The following is a 25,320-nucleotide window of genomic DNA, read 5'->3' on the forward strand; positions in this document are numbered from 1 at the left end:
TAATTACAGAAAACAAACTGGGAAGAAAAAACTCGAAAAGTTTAAACCGACACATTTACAAAAACTAACCTATTTTAATTTACATAGCAAGATATGAGCCTAAAAATGATCTTAGATAGGGTCATTTCTCGAGATTGGTAATGGAAGAAAAAATGAAGATTCTCCTGATGGAGTAAAAAGTTTGTACTTTCTCAATCTAGTCCAGATTCAGCATTACTTTGTTGTATATCCAAATGCATAAAGCGGTTTGGTTTTTTAATTTCAACATCAAGCCCTATCGTCTATCAAGATATGATGATTAAAAAGCAGCAGCAAAATGCCTACAGCTAGGGAGTATAGTAAGCCAATTGTAGACCTATTATTGCCATATTGTCATCTTTGGAAATTGTAACGGTGAGATTAATTTTATCGACCAATATAAGCCTTTTCGGCGAGTTCCTTCATTTACATACCCTGCATTTCTCGGACATCTATGTCGTTGAATTATGCTTACGCAGGTTGCACATCCTTGCCCAATAACTCATTAAAATTCATTCATATTCAGATGGCCTTTTGGCGCAATTTAAAAGTTATAAAGATTGTTCTGATGATGTTTACATGTTAGATTAGCTTTGCCTATTCTTGGTCATGTGAAGTGAATTGGTCGAGGTTTTCATTCATCGTAAGCAAGGATTTAAACTTTAGTGTCTATTTTGTATACTTTGTTATTATGTTGTTGTACTTTTATGATACACTGATGCGGTACAAAAGGTTGGGATTTTATGATGGTACTTGTTCACATACAACAATTTCCTTTATAAAAATCTTTATGTCATAAGCAAGCTGCTGTTCTAGAGTCCGGTTTGGTTTTTGATGAAAGATAATTATTCTTGATTTTGCAAGTGTCATACTTTATGACTTTTATTCATGGCGTGTTATTGGGAGATGAAGGCAGCATTGTTCCGTGTCGGATATCGTTCGTCTTTACTGGTTCCTATTCACGCCTCTGTTTATTATCCTCGAATAGAATAGAAACCAAGGTTCATTATATGTATTACAAATACAATATATCACTGTGCTCACTCTTTTTGAATAATCTTGCTTTTTGTTGTTACTAATGTAAGTTTTTGCCATTTTTTGCACATCTCTTATAATATTGTGACTTTCATATCGCATTGCTTTAAAATCATTGATGGTTGGTGTTTTTTCATATTTCATGGCAATACTATGGATAGTATAAATACTCGAATTCCTGCAGATGTGGACGTGTTTTTCTTATCGACATTTACACCCTACTACGTCTATCCCAATTAAGAGGAAGATGGAGAGAGAGATAAACATCGTTGATTGTGTTATTTCGAAGATAATAAAACGGGGATTTCCTTTTCAACTTTGTTATTAAGGCCTTAATATGAAAATAAAATAAAATGTCTTGTTCTTATGTAAAAAATAAAAAGTGGTTTCGGCCGAGGTTCGAACTCGCGACCTTCTGCGTGTGAAGCAGACGTGATAACCGCTACACCACGAAACCGATATGCTACGCATTTCTTCAAATATTGTCTTACGCTTTATCATGTTGATATTTGTTGACAAAAATATGTTTATTTCATGTATCTTTGAAAACCGATTTTTTAGTTCATCTATCACTATTGCTGAAATGATAGAATGTGTGATGTTACTTAACGATATAAAATTCATATATGGGGAAGGGATGGCTTCTTTAGTTTGGAAAATATAATTATCGGTCGGTTCAAGTAACGTGTTTGTAAAGCAAAATTGATATTCTCACATTTAATTATTCTATTATTACATATATATTTCATCAATTATTTCAAAGTGCATTTGGTTAATGCTATATAAAAAGAATTGGTTCTTTTCACTTAAAGAATAGAGAAAAATAATTTTGTTAAATGCAATAAAAATAATTGCAGGTTCCGACGAGTTTCGAACTCGTGACCTTCTGCGTGTTAAGACCTTCTGCAGACGTGATTTTTTTTTTCATTGCTTGATTTTTTTATTTTAAATCTGCAAACGAGTACAAGAATATAATTCTAATGGTGATAAACAATGAAACGGCGATTCACTGGTGAACATTGTGATAGCATAAAGACTTTCATAATTGAACATTGACAAATTAGACATATAGGATGAAATGATGTGAAAACATGTTTGTGCATCTTAAATAATTCTTCCCATTTATAGTTTTTCATTATCTACTTGTGTATATAATAATTTCTGCGAACAGTCGAAATTGTAAATGTCAATGTGGCAAAATAGCAAAGCCCCGTTTGAAATATAAAGACGGAGATTTGACAAACAATAAGATAGATCGTGTTAAAGTGCTAATAATATACGCTGCAATAATGTTTCATTTGAAACAAATTTGGTAAAATAAAATGGAACCAAACGTGATCTGAACAAGTCTAGAGTAAAAAAAATATGTAAGGAAATGGCCAGTGTGGGGGTCGAACCCACGACATTCGCGTTATTAGCACGACGCTCTTTTTTTTATCTTTAAAAATAATCTTTTAATGTTCCCAGCAAATAGGACCCCCGGGGTTGGGGCCCCGAAGGCTCCTCACATTTCATTTAATATAAACATTTGAAATCAATATATCACAGACTTTATAACGCATACATTCAATTTCTTTTCATTTGCAATAATAATACAAAGACAATGAGTACAATAGTGTTAACTAGATATCTAAAACAAAGGAACTCAAATCATTAGAATTTAAAGAAATATCATCACCTTTTAACAATGCATTATCTGCAGCAATATACCTTTTGAACAACTGGATATTTCTTTGCCATTTGATAATAATGTCTAATATAATCAAAATATTTTCTAAGTGTATACTTAAAGAAAGTTTTCAAATTCAACTTTTACATATCACTAACTACTAAGTTGCGCCTTTTAAATATACAGAAACGAACTACTCCAAAAAAGAAGTTAATGAAATACGGATTAGTGAATTTGATCTTTCTTGTGAAACCCAGAAGTACAAGACTTCCTAGAGAAATATCCGATAAGTAATGCTGATCAGCCTTTGAAAAAAGTTTCTTTGTTAATGTTTGGATGTAGGCTAAAAAATCGGAAAGTTCTGAACAATCAAGAAACAAATGCTGTAAGGTTTCTGAATCAGTTTTACAAACAAGACATTGGTCATTATTAACTGTGCCAATTTTCTTCAACTTTTCCATGGTAAATATAGTATTATGAACAATACGATAGTGAACATCAACAATATCACATGGTAAAAATGGCAAATACATTATTGTAAAGACTTGTGGTAGACTCATGCTATTAAAAACATTTGACCAATATTCAGTTGATTTTGGTCTTCTGAAAAATCGACGAATAAAACAACCATAGATATCCTTTGTGGTTTTTGGATAGAGCTGTACTGTTGTCCCATTACCATCCATATATGTAACGTAAGGTCTAGCGTCAGTTCTTATATTGGTATGTACATTGCTCAAAATAACATCTTTATATTTAGCAGGAATAGAGTTCATGATAATTTTGTAATCATTTAAAATTATGTCACTAGAAATATCTGGATTACTATCCTTAATAACATCAACTATTGCATTTGAGTGAATGAACTTAGATACGACTTCTAAAGTCAAATGCTTCACTTTAACTACACCAGCTTTGGAGAAACATTCAATAAATACAGGTTTGTCATTGTTCACAAATATTGGGTTGAAAAACAAAGGCTGTTCATACACAAAAAAGTTGTCCTCATTATAGAAGACCTCGTTAACAGACTGAAATACATACCAAGCCTTTAACATTTCGTGATAAACAATAGGTAAAGATCTAAGATACTTATTAGGAAACTTACAATAAATAACCTCAAAATCGAGATTTAAGTTCAGAACTTTGTTAAAAAAATACTGACCCATACATTTCCAGACTGCTGTGCAAGATGTATCTAACCACCTTAAAAGAAATTTTAATCTAAATGCTTTAAGTTTTAACTCAATATCAGGTACATTCAAACCACCATCTTTTCTTTTGCCAATAATGGTGTCATAAGCCACCAAATGCGCACCTTTATGCCACAAAAAATCAATACATAGTTTTTTTTTTATTTCAGTAATAGCAGCTAGAGGTATTGTATGTGACGTTAGACAATACCAACATCTGGACATCAACAATGAATTGATCACAATAGCTCTCCCTTGTATAGTTAATTGTCTCTGTGACCACATTCTCAAAATATTTCTGATATATTAGCAACTTTATTATCCCACGAGTTTCGAACTCGTGACCTTCTGCGTGTTAAGCAGACGTGATAACCACTACACCACGGAACCTCGTTACCATCAGTAGAGCAAATAGACGCCTTGTAAGTTACTCCATTTTATGCTATCCCTTCTGCATCAATATTTCATATCGACATAGAACATTTTGTATTATATATGATCAAGTATAGATATGAATGATTTATTAAGAAACAAAACGGGAAAACACGAAAACGTTAAACGACACATATACAAACTAACCATTTTAATTTAATAGCAGATATGAGCTAAAATTGATTTGGATAGGGACATTTCTCGAGAGGGGAATGAAGAAAAAAAGCAGATTCTCTGATGGAGTAAAAAGTTGTCTTCTCAATCTAGTCCAGATTCAGCAATACATTGTTGTATAACCAAATGAACAGCGGTTTGGTTTTTAATTCACTCAAGCCCTATCGTCAACAATTGTTGATAAAACAGCAGCAAAATGCACAGCAAGGGAAATAGTAAGCAAGTCTGACCTATTCTGCCAAATGACAACATAGGATGTACCGATGAGATAATTATATCGACCAATAAGCTTTGCTGCAGTCTTCTTTACCAACCTGCATATCTCGGACATCGATGTAGTTGATTTCTGCTTACGCAGTTGCACTCTGCCCCAAAACTCATTAAAATACATTATAACGCTGGCTATTGGCGCAATATAAAGTAATAAAAATAACAGATGAAACCAAGAAGATAAGCATTGCCATTCATTGACATGTTATTGCCATGGTAGGGAAAAACCTTAATCAATGATTAAATTTATTGTCAATTTTAATATTAGATAATAAGTAGAGTCAAAACAGCTCCCTGATGGACCCCGTAATGTCAAATCATCATTTAATTTACACAACAAATTCTTTATAAAAATCTATTTCAAGCAAGCTGCTGTCTAGAAGACGGTTTGTTGAAGAATATCATTCTTGATTTGGCAGTGTCATACTTTGACTTTTATTCATGGCGTGTTGGGAATGAATGCAGCATGTACCGTGTCGATATCGTTCCGTCTGGTCCTATCCGCTCTGTTCTTATCCTCGAATAGAATAGAACCAAGGATCATTTATGTATTACAAACATATACATTGTGCTACTCTTTTTGAAAATCTTCAATTTGATGTTACTAATGTAGTTTTGCCTATTTTGCACACTCTTATAAAATTGTGATATCATATAGCCTTGCTTTAAAATATTGTTGTTGTTTTTCTTAATTCCTGGCAATACAAGGATAGTATAAATACGAATTCCTGCTGATGTGGACGAGTTTCCTTATCGACATTAACACCTTATACGGTTATCAATTAGAGAGAGAGAGAGAGAGAAAGAAACAACGTTGATTTTGTAATTTGAAGCTAATAAACGCGGATATCCTATCAACTTGGTATTAAGGCCTTAATATGAAAATAAAATAAAATGTCTTGTTCTTATGTAAAAATAAAAGAGGTTTCGGCGAGGTTCGAACTCGCGACCTTCTGCGTGTGAAGCAGACGTGATAACCGCTACACCACGAAACCGATATGCTACGCATTCTTCAAATATTGTCTTACGCTTTATCATGTTGATATTTGTTGACAAAAATATGTTTATTTCATGTATCTTTGAAAACCGATTTAGTTCATCTATCACTATTGCTGAAATGATAGAATGTGTGATGTTACTTAACAATATAAAATTCATATATGGGAAGGGATGGCTTCTTTAGTTTGGAAAATATAATTATCGGTCGGTTCAAGTAACGTGTTTGTAAAGCAAAATTGATATTCTCACATTTAATTATTCTATTATTACATATATATTTCATCAATTATTTCAAAGTGCATTTGGTTAATGCTATATAAAAAAACATTGTGAAACAAAATTAATAGTGCAAAAACAAATGTATTCAACTTAAAGTTACATTTTAAAAAGTGAAGTTTAAATGCATACAAAAAATATAAGGAGGTTTCGGCGAGGTTCGAACTCGCGACCTTCTGCGTGTAAAGCAGACGTGATAACCACTACACCACGAAACCGATTTCTTAATGCACTGCCCAGATATCAATAGTAATTGTTTCACATTCTTTTCCCTAGGAGGTTTTTAACTGGAAAAGAAAAATATTTGAATTTAATTCTGTTTTGAAAGAAAGTTTGAATTTGCATTGGTTCTTTTCACAAAGAATAGAGAAAATAATTTAGTTAAATGCAATAAAAATAATTGCAGGTTCTGACGAGTTTCGAACTCGTGACCTTCTGCGTGTTAAGCAGACGTGATTTTTTTTTTTCATTGCTTGATTTTTTTATTTTAAATCTGCAAACAGTACAAGAATATAATTCTAATGGTGATAAACAATGAAACGGCGATTCACTGGTGAACATTGTGATAGCATAAAGACTTTCATAATTGAACATTGACAAATTAGACATATAGGATGAAATGATGTGAAAACACGTTTGTGCATCTTAAATAATTCTACCCATTTATAGTTTTTCATTATCTACTTGTGTATATAATAATTTCTGCGAACAGTCGAAATTGTAAATGTCAATGTGGCAAAATAGCAAAGCCCCGTTTGAAATATAAAGACGGAGATTTGACAAACAATAAGATAGATCGTGTTAAAGTGCTAATAATATACGCTGCAATAATGTTTCATTTGAAACAAATTTGGTAAAATAAAATGGAACTAAACGTGATTCTGAACAAGTCTAGAGTAAAAAAAAAATACGTAAGGAAATGGCCAGTGTGGGGGTCGAACCCACGACATTCGCGTTATTAGCACGACGCTCTTTTTTTTATCTTTAAAAATAATCTTTTAATGTTCCCAGCAAATAGGACCCCCGGGGTTGGGGCCCCGAAGGCTCCTCACATTTCATTTAATATAAACATTTGAAATCAATATATCACAGACTTTATAACGCATACATTCAATTTCTTTTCATTTGCAATAATAATACAAAGACAATGAGTACAATAGTGTTAACTAGATATCTAAAACAAAGGAACTCAAATCATTAGAATTTAAAAAAATATCATCACCTTTTAACAATGCATTATCTGCAGCAATATACCTTTTGAACAACTGATATTTCTTTGCCATTTGATAATAATGTCTAATATAATCAAAATATTTTCTTAGTGTATACTTAAAGAAAGTTTTCAAATTCAACTTTTACATATCACTAACTACTAAGTTGCGCCTTTTAAATATACAGAAACGAACTACTCCAAAAAAGAAGTTAATAAAATACGGATTAGTGAATTTGATCTTTCTTGTGAAACCCAGAAGTACAAGACTTCCTAGAGAAATATCCGATAAGTAATGCTGATCAGCCTTTGAAAAAAGTTTCTTTGTTAATGTTTGGATGTAGGCTAAAAAATCGGAAAGTTCCTGAACAATCAAGAAACAAATGCTGTAAAGTTTCTGAATCAGTTTTACAAACTAGACATTGGTCATTATTAACTGTGCCAATTTTCTTCAACTTTTCCATGGTAAATATAGTATTATGAACAATACGATAGTGAACATCAACAATATCACATGGTAAAAATGGCAAATACATTATTGTAAAGACTTGTGGTAGACTCATGCTATTAAAAACATTTGACCAATATTCAGTTGATTTTGGTCTTCTGAAAAATCGACGAATAAAACAACCATAGATATCCTTTGTGGTTTTTGGATAGAGCTGTACTGTTGTCCCATTACCATCCATATATGTAACGTAAGGTCTAGCGTCAGTTCTTATATTGGTATGTACATTGCTCAAAATAACATCTTTATATTTAGCAGGAATAGAGTTCATGATAATTTTGTAATCATTTAAAATTATGTCACTAGAAATATCTGGATTACTATCCTTAATAACATCAACTATTGCATTTGAGTGAATGAACTTAGATACGACTTCTAAAGTCAAATGCTTCACTTTAACTACACCAGCTTTGGAGAAACATTCAATAAATACAGGTTTGTCATTGTTCACAAATATTGGGTTGAAAAACAAAGGCTGTTCATACACAAAAAAGTTGTCCTCATTATAGAAGACCTCGTTAACAGACTGAAATACATACCAAGCCTTTAACATTTCGTGATAAACAATAGGTAAAGATCTAAGATACTTATTAGGAAACTTTACAATAAATAACCTCAAAATCGAGATTTAAGTTCAGAACTTTGTTAAAAAAATACTGACCCATACATTTCCAGACTGCTGTGCAAGATGTATCTAACCACCTTCAAAAAATTTAATCTAAATGCTTTAAGTTTTAACTCAATATCAGGTACATTCAAACCACCATCTTTTCTTTTGCCAATAATGGTGTCATAAGCCACCAAATGCGCACCTTTATGCCACAAAAAATCAATACATAGTTTTTTTTTTTATTTCAGTAATAGCAGCTAGAGGTATTGTATGTGACGTTAGACAATACCAACATCTGGACATCAACAATGAATTGATCACAATAGCTCTCCCTTGTATAGTTAATTGTCTCTGTGACCACATTCTCAAAATATTTCTGATATTAGCAACTTTATTATCCCACGAGTTTCGAACTCGTGACCTTCTGCGTGTTAAGCAGACGTGATAACCACTACACCACGGAACCTCGTTACCATCAGTAGAGCAAATAGACGCCTTGTAAGTTACTCCATTTTATGCTATCCCTTCTGCATCAATATTTCATATCGACATAGAACATTTTGTATTATATATGATCAAGTATAGATATGAATGATTTATTAAGAAACAAAACGGGAAAACACGAAAACGTTAAACGACACATATACAAACTAACCATTTTAATTTAATAGCAGATATATGAGCTAAAATTGATTTGGATAGGGACATTTCTCGAGAGGGGAATGAAGAAAAAAAGCAGATTCTCTGATGGAGTAAAAAGTTGTCTTCTCAATCTAGTCCAGATTCAGCAATACATTGTTGTATAACCAAATGAACAGCTGTTTGGTTTTTAATTCACTCAAGCCCTATCGTCAACAATTGTTGATAAAACAGCAGCAAAATGCACAGCAAGGGAAATAGTAAGCAAGTCTGACCTATTCTGCCAAATGACAACATAGGATGTACCGATGAGATAATTATATCGACCAATAAGCTTTGCTGCAGTCTTCTTTACCAACCTGCATATCTCGGACATCGATGTAGTTGATTTCTGCTTACGCAGTTGCACTCTGCCCCAAAACTCATTAAAATACATTATAACGCTGGCTATTGGCGCAATATAAAGTAATAAAAATAACAGATGAAACCAAGAAGATAAGCATTGCCATTCATTGACATGTTATTGCCATGGTAGGAAAAACCTTAATCAATGATTAAATTTATTGTCAATTTTAATATTAGATAATAAGTAGAGTCAAAACAGCTCCCTGATGGACCCCGTAATGTCAAATCATCATTTAATTTACACAACAAATTCTTTATAAAAATCTATTTCAAGCAAGCTGCTGTCTAGAAGACGGTTTGTTGAAGAATATCATTCTTGATTTGGCAGTGTCATACTTTGACTTTTATTCATGGCGTGTTGGGAATGAATGCAGCATGTACCGTGTCGATATCGTTCCGTCTGGTCCTATCCGCTCTGTTCTTATCCTCGAATAGAATAGAACCAAGGATCATTTATGTATTACAAACATATACATTGTGCTACTCATTTTGAAAATCTTCAATTTGATGTTACTAATGTAGTTTTGCCTATTTTGCACACTCTTATAAAATTGTGATATCATATAGCCTTGCTTTAAAATATTGTTGTTGTTTTCTTAATTCCTGGCAATACAAGGATAGTATAAATACGAATTCCTGCTGATGTGGACGAGTTTCCTTATCGACATTAACACCTTATACGGTTATCAATTAAGAGAGAGAGAGAGAGAGAGAAACAACGTTGATTTTGTAATTTGAAGCTAATAAACGCGGATATCCTATCAACTTGGTATTAAGGCCTTAATATGAAAATAAAATAAAATGTCTTGTTCTTATGTAAAAATAAAAGAGGTTTCGGCGAGGTTCGAACTCGCGACCTTCTGCGTGTGAAGCAGACGTGATAACCGCTACACCACGAAACCGATATGCTACGCATTCTTCAAATATTGTCTTACGCTTTATCATGTTGATATTTGTTGACAAAAATATGCTTATTTCATGTATCTTTGAAAACCGATTTAGTTCGTCTATCACTATTGCTGAAATGATAGAATGTGTGATGTTACTTAACGATATACATAAAATTCATATATGGGATGCTATTATAAAAAACATGGTGAAACAAAATTAATAGTGCAAAAACAAATGTATTCAACTTAAAGTTACATTTTAAAAAGTGAAGTTTAAATGCATACAAAAATATATAAGGAGGTTTCGGCGAGGTTCGAACTCACGACCTTCTGCGTGTAAAGCAGACGTGATAACCACTACACCACGAAACCGATTTCTTAATGCACTGCCCAGATATCAATAGTATTTTTGCCTTGTTTGCATGACACAGAAGATACCTAATCCACCTCAATGCTGTGAAGCTCTGTTTGCGAGTAAAAATAATAAAATCAAACACTTATATGGCGGAAATTGGCACACTTAAAGTGGCCTTTATGATTTATTTTTCATTAAGATATGGTTTTTTTAAAAAATTCCAGTATACTTATTAGAAAATACATGATGTGGACCGCAAAGGTGAGCGGCCAAATTAAGCTTTACATACATAAACATGTAATTATAAAAATATGAGTACGAATTAAAAGAAATGTCAAGGTGAGTCAAGGTGAACAAGAATAAATTTTGACAACGGGTGGGAACGGGAAGGGATTTTCATTTTTTGGTGGTACTGCACGTGCAGATGTGTTTCACTTTCACTTTCAGTTTGAAGCAATTCAAATTGAATTTTTACTACTGATTAGAAATTATAACAATTCTTTTCCTTAAAATCAATATGGCGTCGTCAAGATGGGTTCTCAGGAGGAAATGTGCTGTGGGGTTCAAGGGATGCTGAACAGGGGCCAAACTTTTTCCTGCGTTGACCAATGACATTTGACCTCTCACATATGCCCGGATGTACAGTGTCCCTTATCAGGGAAATGGGCGGAGCCTACTGATCTATATATATATATATACACGTATGACGTCACTATCATGTTTCATAACAAGACAAACAACATAATAAAACACATATAAAATTAACAATTCAATAAAATTATGCAATCTTTACAAAAATCTGTTTGTTCACAAACTTTTATTTTTGCCTTGTTTGCATGACACAGAAGATAACCTAATCCACCTCAATGCTGTGAAGCTCTGTTTGCGAGTAATTATTTTTTTGTTTGTTTGTTTGTTTGTTTGTTTGTTTGTTTGTTTGATTTATTAACGTCCTATTAACAGCTATGGTCATGTAAGGACGGCCTCCCATGTATGCGGTGTGTTGCGTGTATGTTGTGCGAGGTGAGTGTTACTGGGAGACTGCGCGTATGTTCGTGTTGTGTCTTCTTGTATAGTGGAACTGTTGCCCTTTTTATAGTGCTATATCACTGAAGCATGCCGCCGAAGACACCAAGCAACACACCCCACCCGGTCACATTATACTGACAACGGACGAACCAGTCGTCCCACTCCCATGTATGCTGAACGCTAAGCAGGAGCGCAGAAACTACCACTTTTATAGACTTTGGTGTGTCTCGTTTGCGAGTAAAAATAATAAAATCAAACACTTATATGGCGGAAATTGGCACACTTAAAGTGGCCTTTATGATTTATTTTTCATTAAGATATGGTTTTTTAAAAAAATTCCAGTATACTTATTAGAAAATACATGATGTGGACCGCAAAGGTGAGCGGCCAAATTAAGCCAAAATGACAAAGTCATCCGCCACCCGAACAGCAAAGAGGTTGATTAGGTTTGAATTGGCAAAAAACTTCAACAACTAAATTTAAAAATGAAAAAAACAGATATACATTGATTAAAACATTATCAAAAGACATTTGTACTGAATAGTAAGCAGGGTTGTGTCATTCACCGGGTATACCACATCAATAAAAATAATGGACAGGGACCCACGCGCCTGCCCATTATTAGAAACAAACTGAAAGTTTGACTAGGTACATTGTTCCAAACACACAAAGTGAAATCACCATGTTGATAAAAAATAATGGACAGGGACCCACGCGCCTGTCCATTATTAGAAAGTCTGACTAGGTACATTGTTCCAAACACAAAGTAAAATCACCATGTTGATAAAAAATAATGGACAGGGACCCACGCGCCTGCCTATTATTGTAATATATATAGGTTTTGTTCCAATACAGTGTAAAAATACATTGACAAGGTCCCATGCGCCTGCATAGACTTAAAAACACTACATATCTATGCGAAGAATAAAACTTGTAAAAAAAAAAAAAATAAGGACATTGACAATAAAAATTTCACATGAGCAAAATATTGTACGTAACAAGCACAGAGAGTTCAGGGAAGACTAGTTGTGAGTGGTTGAGCCCTTATGTATTTCTTAAACGCATCAGACTTCCATCTACCTAATAAACGAATCTGTGCATAAGACATACCTTGTTTGACTGCAAGAGTTGCCCCCCCTATCCGAAAGCTATGACCCTTATAAAAAGTACTGTTCAGTTCACAGAACTTCAAACATTTTCTGACAACATTGTCAAAATTGTTTACGAGATAATGGTTGTTCGTTTTGTTCAAGGAACAGACAGCCTGGTTTGGGTCCTCGTTTAGGAAGATATTCCAACATAGATTGAACCGGGCAGATAGAGGAAGGTAAAATGGTGTTCACTGTAATTGTATGGGCTTTTTTTGACTGCTGTTGTGTTTAAAATGACGGAAACAGACCTGCATATTAGCAGGTTTGGCATGTTGGAAAACAACCTGAACATCAGATACTTGAAGAACATTGTGAGACTTATCTTGTGCAGTCATTACTAGTTCCCCAACTCTAGCCAAGCCATAAAAAGCTAAAGTGAAAATGGATTTGTACAAAACTTGTTCATATAGGGATGGGTATACATATGGTAAAGATTGAACCAGTCTTTGTAGAATTGGCTCTGTAATAGGGAGACGTGAATCATATTGTGGCAGTAAACGTGCTGCACCTGCTACTGCCTTTCTTACTACAAAATCTTTGGTTGGGTCATTGGTGTCATAACCATTAATATTATGGAAATATGCTATGGCTGACAAGTGTGAAGTTATGGTACTAGCAGAAAGACCCCTTTTCATGTAAATGTGCAACATATAATGCGACAGTGGCATACGATAAAGGTAGTGAGACAGATGTCTGTAAAACAGATGTACAAAAGGTACAAAGATTTTCCCAAATTTTGTCATATGCCCTATGGGATGACGGGGGCTAAGGAGGCTACCAATAATTTGTTCAGCGTAACAGGTAGTGTCTTTGGTCCATCAGTGTGTGAACTTGCGCTGGAAGTTGAAGTGCTGTCGGACACAATTTTCTGAACTTTTCTATCTGTAAACGAGATAGGGAATCCGCTAAAACATTGGTATGACCAGGAATATGAACTGCTTTAAACAAAAATATTATTAGTTAAACACAAGAGTACCAACTTGCGAATCAAGCGCATAATAATTTTATCGCGTGAAGTTTGTTTGTTGATTATTGGTACTAATGCGTGATTGTCAGTGAATAACCATATGCACTTATTCTGTATCATATTTCCCCAAGCTGCTACAGCCAAAACAATTGGAAACAATTCTAAAATCGCTATGTTTAAATGACGTTTCTTAACAGCTGGCTGCCATTCCCCATAAAACCATTGGTTACCAAAAACAGCCCAAAGCCTATAGAGGAAGAATCTGTTAACAGCTCCATATTGTCACTTACTAACCACCTCTCATCTAAAAAGAAAAGACTACCATTAAACTTCTGTAAGAATTCAGCCCACATGATCAAGTCTGCCTTAGCTTCCTTGTGCAGCCTTATTCGAAAGAAGGGTTTCGAAACACCAATAGTGAGGTCAATTAACCGGCGTAAAAAGGCACGACCAGGTAAAACTACTGAAGTGGCAAATTGTAATGTTCCAATAAGGGATTGTAGTTCCCTGAGTGTGACTTTTTTCCTAACTACAAATCTATCTAAGGACTCTACAGCCTTTTGTAGCTTGTCAAGTGGCAAGCGTGACTCCATATTGATGGTATCCAAAGTAATTCCCAAAAAGGGGAGTATTTGGCTAGGACCAAATGTTTTATCTGGTGCTAATGGAATACCTACAGATTTGCACATGTCTTGAAATGCTGACAGAATTTCTTGACAATGAGTACCAGTCTTTTCTATGAAAAGGAAATCATCAAGTACATGAACTACTGCTGTTGCTCTTAACTTAGTGTAAGCTACCCATTCAAGTGCCTTACTTAATTCCTCAAAAATCTTACAACTCTCAGAAAGTCCCATAGGTAAACAATTGTCAAAATATAATTCACCATTCCATTTAAACCCTAATAAATGACGATCAGCTGGGTGAATAGGCACTATCCTAAATGCTGACTCAATGTCTGTTTTTAGATAAGAATGCAAACTGACCTAAAGATTTGATATGATCAATGGCATCAGAGATATTTGCGTAAGAGACAGTAGAAGCCTCCTCTGTAATACCGTCATTTATAGATATCCCTTTAGGATGACTAAGATGATGTATCATTCGGTATTTACCAGATTCCTTTTTTGGTACAACTCCTATGGGGCTAAGATGATATGTTGGATATGGTGACGAAGAAAAAGGGCCTGATACCCGTTTAGCAAGTAATTCTTTATCGATTTTAGCTTGAATTACCTCTGGGAATTCAGATGCAGACACTAAATTAGGACATTCTGTTTGTAACGTATCACCTTCAAAATGTATACGAAAACCTTCCCTGAACCCTTGTACTAAATATTGAGTTTTTTCAATGTCATACCCTACAAGTATGTCCGCAAGTTTATCTGCGATAATAGGAGTAACGATTTCTGGGGAAACCACGGGATCTTGAGGCAGCAAAGGGGGTTGCGAAACGCTGGGCACGAAAGGCAACTGGTTTGACTGGTTGGTTTGCATGTTTGGAGCATTACACATTGTGAGTGGATGATCCCCATTGCATATGGAACATTTATGGGGGAACCGACATCCATTGCAGTAACGGCCATTCAAAAACTTCCAACAGAGGCCTTTAGGGTAGACACTGACAGAGCCTTTGTTTGTGCTGGACTTGCGGGTTATAGCCTCATGCCAGGGCTCCCATTCAACCTGGTCCCAATGATAACATTGTTTCTCTGCTAAAAGTCGCCGAAAGGAGACATCGTAAAAAGACCAGTCTGCTTGTTTTGAAGCCAGCTTCCGTATTACGGATATATATTTCAGTAGTGCCTCAAAATCCCGAGGTTTCTTTTGACAGTAAATAGCGACAAAAGAATGAAACAAAGAAGTCCATTGGTCAATGGACAAAGTTTTAGTTTTAGTTTTTTGGCACCCACTGAGCCACAGGAGCCCCAGTATCATTCTGCTTGATGACCATTTCAAAGGTATTTTTGTTCTTTTTCTGCTGAGTGTACTCAGCTCTACATAATCCCCAGCCCAATTTTTTTCCTTAATGGGTAAACAAACCATATCAGCCAACGGAATGGACGTTGACATGAAAGGAGTGTTACTGTGGCTTTCGTGGGGCTCAACGGATGCCAAAGTCATTGCTGGTAAGACTGATGACCTACTAATCGAGTCATGTGATGTCATGACTTGTTCGGTGGGTACCGCTATAGGGGGCAAGTTGGTAGCCATAGCTTCTCCAGCACTGGCATCAGCATTGTCAGCCCGTGGAAGTTGAGGCCGAGTGTTCCGAGTGTAAAAATAGTTTTTTCGCTTCCTCCACTCCTTGTTTGAAGGCTTCTTTACTAAAGCCTGTACATCAGCGACAGGAACCGTCTGTGCAGGGGCAGAGGAAGGGGCAGGGGCAGGTGGAGGTGGCACATCAGTTGTTGTTGGGGCGCTGACAGCTGGTGCGACACTGACAGCTGCAGCCGGCTCAGTTACTCTTCGCTGTTTAATGGCTGTATTATTTGCAGCTGCCTTTCGTTTTGGCCTCATATTGCAGCTTACTGATATACCACACTAGTTATGAAACACCTGTGATAAAAGAAAAACTATAGCAGTATATCTCCAAACAAATATAAATAATAATGTGTATGAATTAGAATTAACTGTAGCCAATAACTTTTGGCAAGTAATCAAATCAATCAATTTACAGTTATAAAGCAGCAACCCGTAAGGTCATTAAAATACAATATCTTGATTTGTGACATACGTATCTTGAAATGTAAATTTCCAAACAACTGTAACTCATATGGCCAATAATAAGCAATTTATATTGCATATTTTGAAATCTAGCTTGAAAAACTGGAACTGCTATATAGGGCCAGTAAAATCAGAAAATAATTATCTCTTATAATAAGTAAGAACCATATATTACAATATAGTTACGAACAACTGCAACCCTTAGGGCCAGTAATTACAAAGCCCAACAGGGCAACCAGCATGTCAGGAAAGTATAACATTACCATGTATACCAATGCCACCTTGCGGCAACATATGGGCAATAGTGAGTTCATGAAACCATGAAAACACCGGTAAATATTACACGACTGAACAATGCCAGGTACAACTCAAACGAGTTTTTTTTTTTTTTTTTTTTTTTTTTTTTTAAAATAATAATATGTCCACTGTTAGAAAATTGGTATAACACTAAACAGTAACCTCAAGGGCCAGTAATTTAAATAGTAAGATATAAACTGTAACCTCAAAGGCCAGTAATTTCAATGTTTAATATAAACTGTAACCACAAAGGCCAGTAATTTCAATGTTTAATATAAACTGTAACCTCAAGGGCCAGTAATTATCAATACTTAGTATAAACTGTAACCTCAATGGCCAGTAATATCAATATTAATATAAAACTGTAACCTCAAAGGCCAGTAATTTCAATGTTTAATATAAACTGTAACCTCAAGGGCCAGTAATATTTAATATTTAGCAAACATAATGATGAATATCATTCAAAATAACATCATATGGCCAAATTCATAGGCAATAACAATATCACACAAAAGAAAAATTATACAAGAAGTATAGACAAATATAAAATGAGCTGTCAGAGCTATGCCTAAAAAACCAACACACTCAATGGAAGGGAGACAACTCGAAATAAAACTTGGAGACAAACCAAAAACAACTAATAAAAAACCTACGCAAAGTTGGCCAAGCTAAACCGGAACCTGTCTCTGTCTGCTAGCTTTAATGCCATAAAGCACTCCACCACGAACAGATTTGAAATACGGCTGCTGATTTTTGAAATGCACACTATCCGGCAAATATAAGTCTGTCAAACTGGACATGCGATCGTGCTCTCCCAAAACTTGCAAAATATGCTACCCTGGAGAGCTTCTCGTAACATGGTGTTCAAACGATGAACTCTGACATTGTACTCCTCTACAGGAACATCACCCTTATGTGCTCGAGTTTTTTCCCTGGGAAACAGCCCTAAAACCACAACATATTTCACGAAAGTAGCATGAAACAACTGTTCAATCCTGCCTGTCAAATTTGCCATAACACACTCCGGGGTCTGGGAAGGGCGACTCAAATCATTACCGCCTACTTGTAGACAAACAATTTCCGGCTGATAGAAATGAATGTCCGACATATGTTCTTGAAGCGTAGAGATCGTACCCCCAGGATATCCAACTAAATGTACCTTGTGAGAACTGGGTCGAAAACTAAGGTTTTGCTTATGAGCATGCTCGTCACAATATCTACGCAACCGTCGGACTAAACTGTGACCCCAGATCAAAACTGTTTTGCCTTCAGTTGAACACATATCCATATGTACATGAAAAACGTGCAGAAAATAAAGAGTTTATCCTACCGATCTTCAGAACGATACTCTCCTGATTTCCGTCCGGAGGATTGGGCGATCATCGACCTCAACTTTTAAAGTTGTCGTCTGACGTCTAACAATGACGAATAACTCGGAACTCCTTCATCTTTTTGGTTGGTGGTACTGCACGTGCAGATGTGTTTCACTTTCAGTTTGAAGCAATTCAAATTGAATTTTTTACTACTGATTAGAAATTATAACAATTCTTTTCCTTAAAATCAATATGGCGTCGTCAAGATGGGTTCTCAGGAGGAAATGTGCTGTGGGGTTCAAGGGATGCTGAACAGGGGCCAAACTTTATCCTGCGTTGACCAATGACATTTGACCTCTCACAATATGCCCGGATGTACAGTGTCCCTTATCAGGGAATGGGCGGAGCCTACTGATCTATATATATATATATATACACGTATGACGTCACTATCATGTTTCATAACAAGACAAACAACATAATAAAACACACATAAAATTAACAATTCAATAAAATTATGCAATCTTTACAAAAATCTGTTTGTTCACAAACTTTTATTTGTTTCACATTCTTTTTCCCTAGGAGTTTTTTAACTGGAAAAGAAAAATATTTGAATTTAATTCTGTTTTGAAAGAAAGTTTGAATTTGCATTGGTTCTTTTGACAAAGAATATAGAGAAAATAATTTAGTTAAATGCAATAAAAATAATTGCAGGTTCCGACGAGTTTCGAACTCGTGACCTTCTGCGTGTTAAGCAGACGTGATAACCACTACACCACGGAACCTCGTTACCATCAGTAGAGTAAATAGACGCCTTGTAAGTTACTCCATTTTATGCTATCCCTTTTCTGCATCAATATTTTCATATCGACATAGAACATTTTTGTATTATATATGAATCAAGTATAGATATGAATGATTTATTAAGAAACAAAACGGGAAAACACGAAAACGTTAAACGACACATATACAAACTAATCATTTTAATTTAATAGCAGATATGAGCTAAAAATTGATTTGGATAGGGACATTTCTCGAGAGGGGAATGAAGAAAAAAAGCAGATTCTCTGATGGAGAAAAAAGTTGTCTTCTCAATCAAGTCCAGATTCAGCAATACATTGTTGTATAACCAAATGAACAGCGGTTTGGTTTTTAATTCACTCAAGCCCTATCGTCAACAATTGTTGATAAAACAGCAGCAAAATGCACAGCAAGGGAAATAGTAAGCAAGTCTGACCTATTCTGCCAAATGACAACATAGGATGTACCGGTGAGATAATTATATCGACCAATAAGCTTTGCTGCAGTCTTCTTTACCAACCTGCATTATCTCGGACATCGATGTAGTTGATTTCTGCTTACGCAGTTGCACTCTGCCCCAAAACTCATTAAAATACATTATAACGCTGGCTATTGGCGCAATATAAAAGTAATAAAAATAACAGATGAAACCAAGAAGATAATGCAATAACATTCATTGACATGTTATTGCCATGGTAGGAAAAACCTTAATCAATGATTAAATTTATTGTCAATTTTAATATTAGATAATAAGTAGAGTCAAAACAGCTCCCTGATGGACCCCGTAATGTCAAATCAACATTTAATTTACACAACAAATTCTTTATAAAAATCTATTTCAAGCAAGCTGCTGTCTAGAAGACGGTTTGTTGAAGAATATCATTCTTGATTTGGCAGTGTCATACTTTGACTTTTATTCATGGCGTGTTGGGAATGAATGCAGCATGTACCGTGTCGATATCGTTCCGTCTGGTCCTATCCGCTCTGTTCTTATCCTCGAATAGAATAGAACCAAGGATCATTTATGTATTACAAACATATACATTGTGCTACTCATTTTGAAAATCTTCAATTTGATGTTACTAATGTAGTTTTGCCTATTTTGCACACTCTTATAAAATTGTGATATCATATAGCCTTGCTTTAAAATATTGTTGTTGTTTTCTTAATTCCTGGCAATACAAGGATAGTATAAATACGAATTCCTGCTGATGTGGACGAGTTTCCTTATCGACATTAACACCTTATACGGTTATCAATTAAGAGAGAGAGAGAGAGAGAGAAACAACGTTGATTTTGTAATTTGAAGCTAATAAACGCGGATATCCTATCAACTTGGTATTAAGGCCTTAATATGAAAATAAAATAAAATGTCTTGTTCTTATGTAAAAATAAAAGAGGTTTCGGCGAGGTTCGAACTCGCGACCTTCTGCGTGTGAAGCAGACGTGATAACCGCTACACCACGAAACCGATATGCTACGCATTCTTCAAATATTGTCTTACGCTTTATCATGTTGATATTTGTTGACAAAAATATGCTTATTTCATGTATCTTTGAAAACCGATTTAGTTCATCTATCACTATTGCTGAAATGATAGAATGTGTGATGTTACTTAACGATATAAAATTCATATATGGGAAGGGATGGCTTCTTTAGTTTGGAAAATATAATTATCGGTCGGTTCAAGTAACGTGTTTGTAAAGCAAAATTGATATTCTCACATTTAATTATGCTATTATTACATATATATTTCATCAATTATTTCAAAGTGCATTTGGTTAATGCTATATAAAAAAACATGGTGAAACAAAATTAATAGTGCAAAAACAAATTTATTCAACTTAAAGTTACATTTTAAAAAGTGAAGTTTAAATGCATACAAAAAATATAAGGAGGTTTCGGCGAGGTTCGAACTCGCGACCTTCTGCGTGTAAAGCAGACGTGATAACCACTACACCACGAAACCGATTTCTTAATGCACTGCCCAGATATCAATAGTATTTTTTGCCTTGTTTGCATGACACAGAAGATACCTAATCCACCTCAATGCTGTGAAGCTCTGTTTGCGAGTAAAAATAATAAAATCAAACACTTATATGGCGGAAATTGGCACACTTAAAGTGGCTTTTATGATTTATTTTTCATTAAGATATCTTTTTTTTTTAATTCCAGTATACTTATTAGAAAATACATGATGTGGACCGCAAAGGTGAGCGGCCAAATTAAGCTTTACATACATAAACATGTAATTATTAAAAATATGAGTACGAATTAAAAGAAATGTCAAGGTGAGTCAAGGTGAACAAGAATAAATTTTGACAACGGGTGGGAAAGGGAAGGGATTTTCATTTTTGGTGGTACTGCACGTACGTGCAGATGTGTTTCACTTTCACTTTCAGTTTGAAGCAATTCAAATTGAATTTTTACTACTGATTAGAAATTATAACAATTCTTTTCCTTAAAATCAATATGGCGTCGTCAAGATGGGTTCTCAGGAGGAAATGTGCTGTGGGGTTCAAGGGATGCTGAACAGGGGCCAAACTTTATCCTGCGTTGACCAATGACATTTGACCCTCTCACATATGCCCGGATGTACAGTGTCCCTTATCAGGGAATGGGCGGAGCCCCTACTGATCTATATATATATATATATACACGTATGACGTCACTATCATGTTTCATAACAAGACAAACAACATAATAAAACACATATAAAATTAACAATTCAATAAAATTATGCAATCTTTACAAAAATCTGTTTGTTCACAAACTTTTATTTTTGCATTGTTTGCATGACACAGAAGATACCTAATCCACCTCAATGCTGTGAAGCTCTGTTTGCGAGTGAAAATAATAAAATCAAACACTTATATGGCGGAAATTGGCACACTTAAAGTGGCCTTTATGATTTATTTTTCATTAAGATATGGTTTTTTTAAAAAAATTCCAGTATACTTATTAGAAAATACATGATGTGGACCGCAAAGGTGAGCGGCCAAATTAAGCCAAAATGACAAAGTCATCCGCCACCCGAACAGCAAAGAGGTTGATTAGGTTTGAATTGGCTAAAAAACTTCAACAACTAAATTTAAAAATGAAAAAACAGATATACATTGATTAAAACATTATCAAAAGACAATTGTACTGAATAGTAAGCAGGGTTGTGTCATTCACCGGTATACCACATCAATAAAAATAATGGACAGGGACCCACGCGCCTGCCCATTATTAGAAACAAACTGAAAGTTTGACTAGGTACATTGTTCCAAACACAAAGTGAAATCACCATGTTGATAAAAATAATGGACAGGGACCCACGCGCCTGCCCATTATTAGAAAGTCTGATTAGGTACATTGTTCCAAACACAAAGTGAAATCACCATGTTGATAAAAAATAATGGACAGGGACCCACGCGCCTGCCCATTATTAGAAAGTCTGACTAGGTACATTGTTCCAAACACAAAGTAAAATCACCATGTTGATAAAAAATAATGGACAGGGACCCACGCGCCTGCCTATTATTGTAATATATAAAGGTTTTGTTCCAATACAGTGTAAAAATACATTGACAAGGTCCCATGCGCCTGCATAGACTTAAAAACACTACATATCTATGCGAAGAATAAAACTTAAATTAAAAAAAAAAAAAAAAAATAAGGACATTGACAATAAAATTTCACATGAGCAAAATATTGTACGTAACAAGCACAGAGTTCAGGGAAGACTAGTTGTGAGTGGTTGAGCCCTTATGTATTTCTTAAACGCATCAGACTTCCATCCACCTAATAAACGAATCTGTGCATCAGACATACCTTGTTTGACTGCAAGAGTTGCCCCCCCTATCCGAAAGCTATGACCCTTATAAAAAGTACTGTTCAGTTCACAGAACTTCAAACATTTTCTGACAACATTGTCAAATTGTTTACGAGATAATGGTTGTTCGTTTTGTTCAAGGAACAGACAGCCTGGTTTGGGTCCTCGTTTAGGAAGATATTCCAACATAGATTGAACCGGGCAGATAGAGGAAGGTAAAAAATGGTGTTCACTGTAATTGTATGGGCTTTTTGACTGCTGTTGTGTTTAAAATGACGGAAACAGACCTGCATATTAGCAGGTTTGGCATGTTGGAAAACAACCTGAACATCAGATACTTGAAGAACATTGTGAGACTTATCTTGTGCAGTCATTACTAGTTCCCCAACTCTAGCCAAGCCATAAAAAGCTAAAGTGAAAATGGATTTGTATAAAACTTGTTCATATAGGGATGGGTATACATATGGTAAAGATTGAACCAGTCTTTGTAGAATTGGCTCTGTAATAGGGAGACGTGAATCATATTGTGGCAGTAAACGTGCTGCACCTGCTACTGCCTTTCTTACTACAAAATCTTTGGTTGGGTCATTGGTGTCATAACCATTAATATTATGGAAATATGCTATGGCTGACAAGTGTGAAGTTATGGTACTAGCAGAAAGACCCTTTTCATGTAAATGTGCAACATATAATGCGACAGTGGCATACGATAAAGGTAGTGAGACAGATGTCTGTAAAACAGATGTACAAAAGGTACAAAGATTTTCCCAAATTTTGTCATATGCCCTATGGGATGACGGGGCTAAGGAGGCTACCAATAATTTGTTCAGCGTAACAGGTAGTGTCTTTGGTCCATCAGTGTGTGAACTTGCGCTGGAAGTTGAAGTGCTGTCGGACACAATTTTCTGAACTTTTCTATCTGTAAACGAGATAGGGAATCCGCAAAAACATTGGTATGACCAGGAATATGAACTGCTTTAAACAAAATATTATTAGTTAAACACAAGAGTACCAACTTGCGAATCAAGCGCATAATAATTTTATCGCGTGAAGTTTGTTTGTTGATTATTGGTACTAATGCGTGATTGTCAGTGAATAACCATATGCACTTATTCTGTATCATATTTCCCCAAGCTGCTACAGCCAAAACAATTGGAAACAATTCTAAAATCGCTATGTTTAAATGACGTTTCTTAACAGCTGGCTGCCATTCCCCATAAAACCATTGGTTACCAAAAACAGCCCCAAAGCCTATAGAGGAAGAATCTGTAAACAGCTCCATATTGTCGCTTACTAACCACCTCTCATCTAAAAAGAAAAGACTACCATTAAACTTCTGTAAGAATTCAGCCCCACATGATCAAGTCTGCCTTAGCTTCCTTGTGCAGCCTTATTCGAAAGAAGGGTTTCGAAACACCAATAGTGAGGTCAATTAACCGGCGTTAAAAAGGCACGACCAGGTAAAACTACTGAAGTGGCAAATTGTAATGTTCCAATAAGGGATTGTAGTTCCCTGAGTGTGACTTTTTTTCCTAACTACAAATCTATCTAAGGACTCTAGAGCCTTTTGTAGCTTGTCAAGTGGCAAGCGTGACTCCATATTGATGGTATCCAAAGTAATTCCCAAAAAGGGGAGTATTTGGCTAGGACCAAATGTTTTATCTGGTGCTAATGGAATACCTACAGATTTGCACATGTCTTGAAATGCTGACAGAATTTCTTGACAATGAGTACCAGTCTTTTCTATGAAAAGGAAATCATCAAGTACATGAAACTACTGCTGTTGCTCTTAACTTAGTGTAAGCTACCCATTCAAGTGCCTTACTTAATTCCTCAAAAATCTTACAACTCTCAGAAAGTCCCATAGGTAAACAATTGTCAAAATATAATTCACCATTCCATTTAAACCCTAATAAATGACGAGCAGCTGGGTGAATAGGCACTATCCTAAATGCTGACTCAATGTCTGTTTTAGATAAGAATGCAAACTGACCTAAAGATTTGATATGATCAATGGCATCAGAGATATTTGCGTAAGAGACAGTAGAAGCCTCCTCTGTAATACCGTCATTTATAGATATCCCTTTAGGATGACTAAGATGATGTATCATTCGGTATTTACCAGATTCCTTTTTTGGTACAACTCCTATGGGGCTAAGATGATATGTTGGATATGGTGACGAAGAAAAAGGGCCTGATACCCGTTTAGCAAGTAATTCTTTATCGATTTTAGCTTGAATTACCTCTGGGAATTCAGATGCAGACACTAAGTTAGGACATTCTGTTTGTAACGTATCACCTTCAAAATGTATACGAAAACCTTCCCTGAACCCTTGTACTAAATATTGAGTTTTTTCAATGTCATACCCTACAAGTATGTCCGCAAGTTTATCTGCGATAATAGGAGTAACGATTTCTGGGGAAACCACGGGATCTTGAGGCAGCAAAGGGGGTTTGCGAAACGCTGGGCACGAAAAGGCAACTGGTTTGACTGGTTGGTTTGCATGTTTGGAGCATTACACATTGTGGGTTGAT

General features: G+C 35.3%; 1 protein-coding gene and 8 non-coding genes across 9 annotated transcripts; all 9 read right to left on the minus strand.

The window, feature by feature from the left end:
* Positions 1–1,436: 1,436 nt before the first annotated feature.
* Positions 1,437–1,510, minus strand: Trnav-cac (transfer RNA valine (anticodon CAC)). Its single transcript has one exon. It is a non-coding gene; the product is annotated as a tRNA-Val (tRNA).
* A 4,203-nt stretch (positions 1,511–5,713) lies between these two features.
* Trnav-cac (transfer RNA valine (anticodon CAC)) lies at positions 5,714–5,786 on the minus strand. The gene has a single exon. It is a non-coding gene; the product is annotated as a tRNA-Val (tRNA).
* A 425-nt stretch (positions 5,787–6,211) lies between these two features.
* Trnav-uac (transfer RNA valine (anticodon UAC)) lies at positions 6,212–6,284 on the minus strand. Its single transcript has one exon. It is a non-coding gene; the product is annotated as a tRNA-Val (tRNA).
* Positions 6,285–10,267: 3,983 nt separating this feature from the next.
* On the minus strand, positions 10,268–10,340 carry Trnav-cac (transfer RNA valine (anticodon CAC)). Its single transcript has one exon. It is a non-coding gene; the product is annotated as a tRNA-Val (tRNA).
* Positions 10,341–10,627: 287 nt separating this feature from the next.
* On the minus strand, positions 10,628–10,700 carry Trnav-uac (transfer RNA valine (anticodon UAC)). Its single transcript has one exon. It is a non-coding gene; the product is annotated as a tRNA-Val (tRNA).
* Positions 10,701–13,078: 2,378 nt separating this feature from the next.
* Positions 13,079–18,523, minus strand: LOC138311668 (uncharacterized). The gene is made up of 3 exons (XM_069252931.1): positions 18,185–18,523; positions 15,978–16,389; positions 13,079–13,745 (listed from the first exon to the last, which is right to left on the minus strand). Exons 2-3 carry the CDS (start codon positions 16,348–16,350, stop codon positions 13,612–13,614), a joined length of 507 nt encoding a protein of 168 aa, XP_069109032.1. The 5' UTR covers positions 16,351–16,389; positions 18,185–18,523; the 3' UTR covers positions 13,079–13,611.
* Positions 18,524–18,879: 356 nt separating this feature from the next.
* Trnav-aac (transfer RNA valine (anticodon AAC)) lies at positions 18,880–18,952 on the minus strand. Its single transcript has one exon. It is a non-coding gene; the product is annotated as a tRNA-Val (tRNA).
* A 1,414-nt stretch (positions 18,953–20,366) lies between these two features.
* Positions 20,367–20,439, minus strand: Trnav-cac (transfer RNA valine (anticodon CAC)). Its single transcript has one exon. It is a non-coding gene; the product is annotated as a tRNA-Val (tRNA).
* Positions 20,440–20,864: 425 nt separating this feature from the next.
* On the minus strand, positions 20,865–20,937 carry Trnav-uac (transfer RNA valine (anticodon UAC)). Its single transcript has one exon. It is a non-coding gene; the product is annotated as a tRNA-Val (tRNA).
* Between the last annotated feature and the right edge of the window lie 4,383 nt (positions 20,938–25,320).

The sequence above is a fragment of the Argopecten irradians genome, unplaced genomic scaffold (genome assembly GCF_041381155.1).
Source record: "Argopecten irradians isolate NY unplaced genomic scaffold, Ai_NY scaffold_0082, whole genome shotgun sequence".
NCBI classification, from domain to species: domain Eukaryota; kingdom Metazoa; phylum Mollusca; class Bivalvia; order Pectinida; family Pectinidae; genus Argopecten; species Argopecten irradians.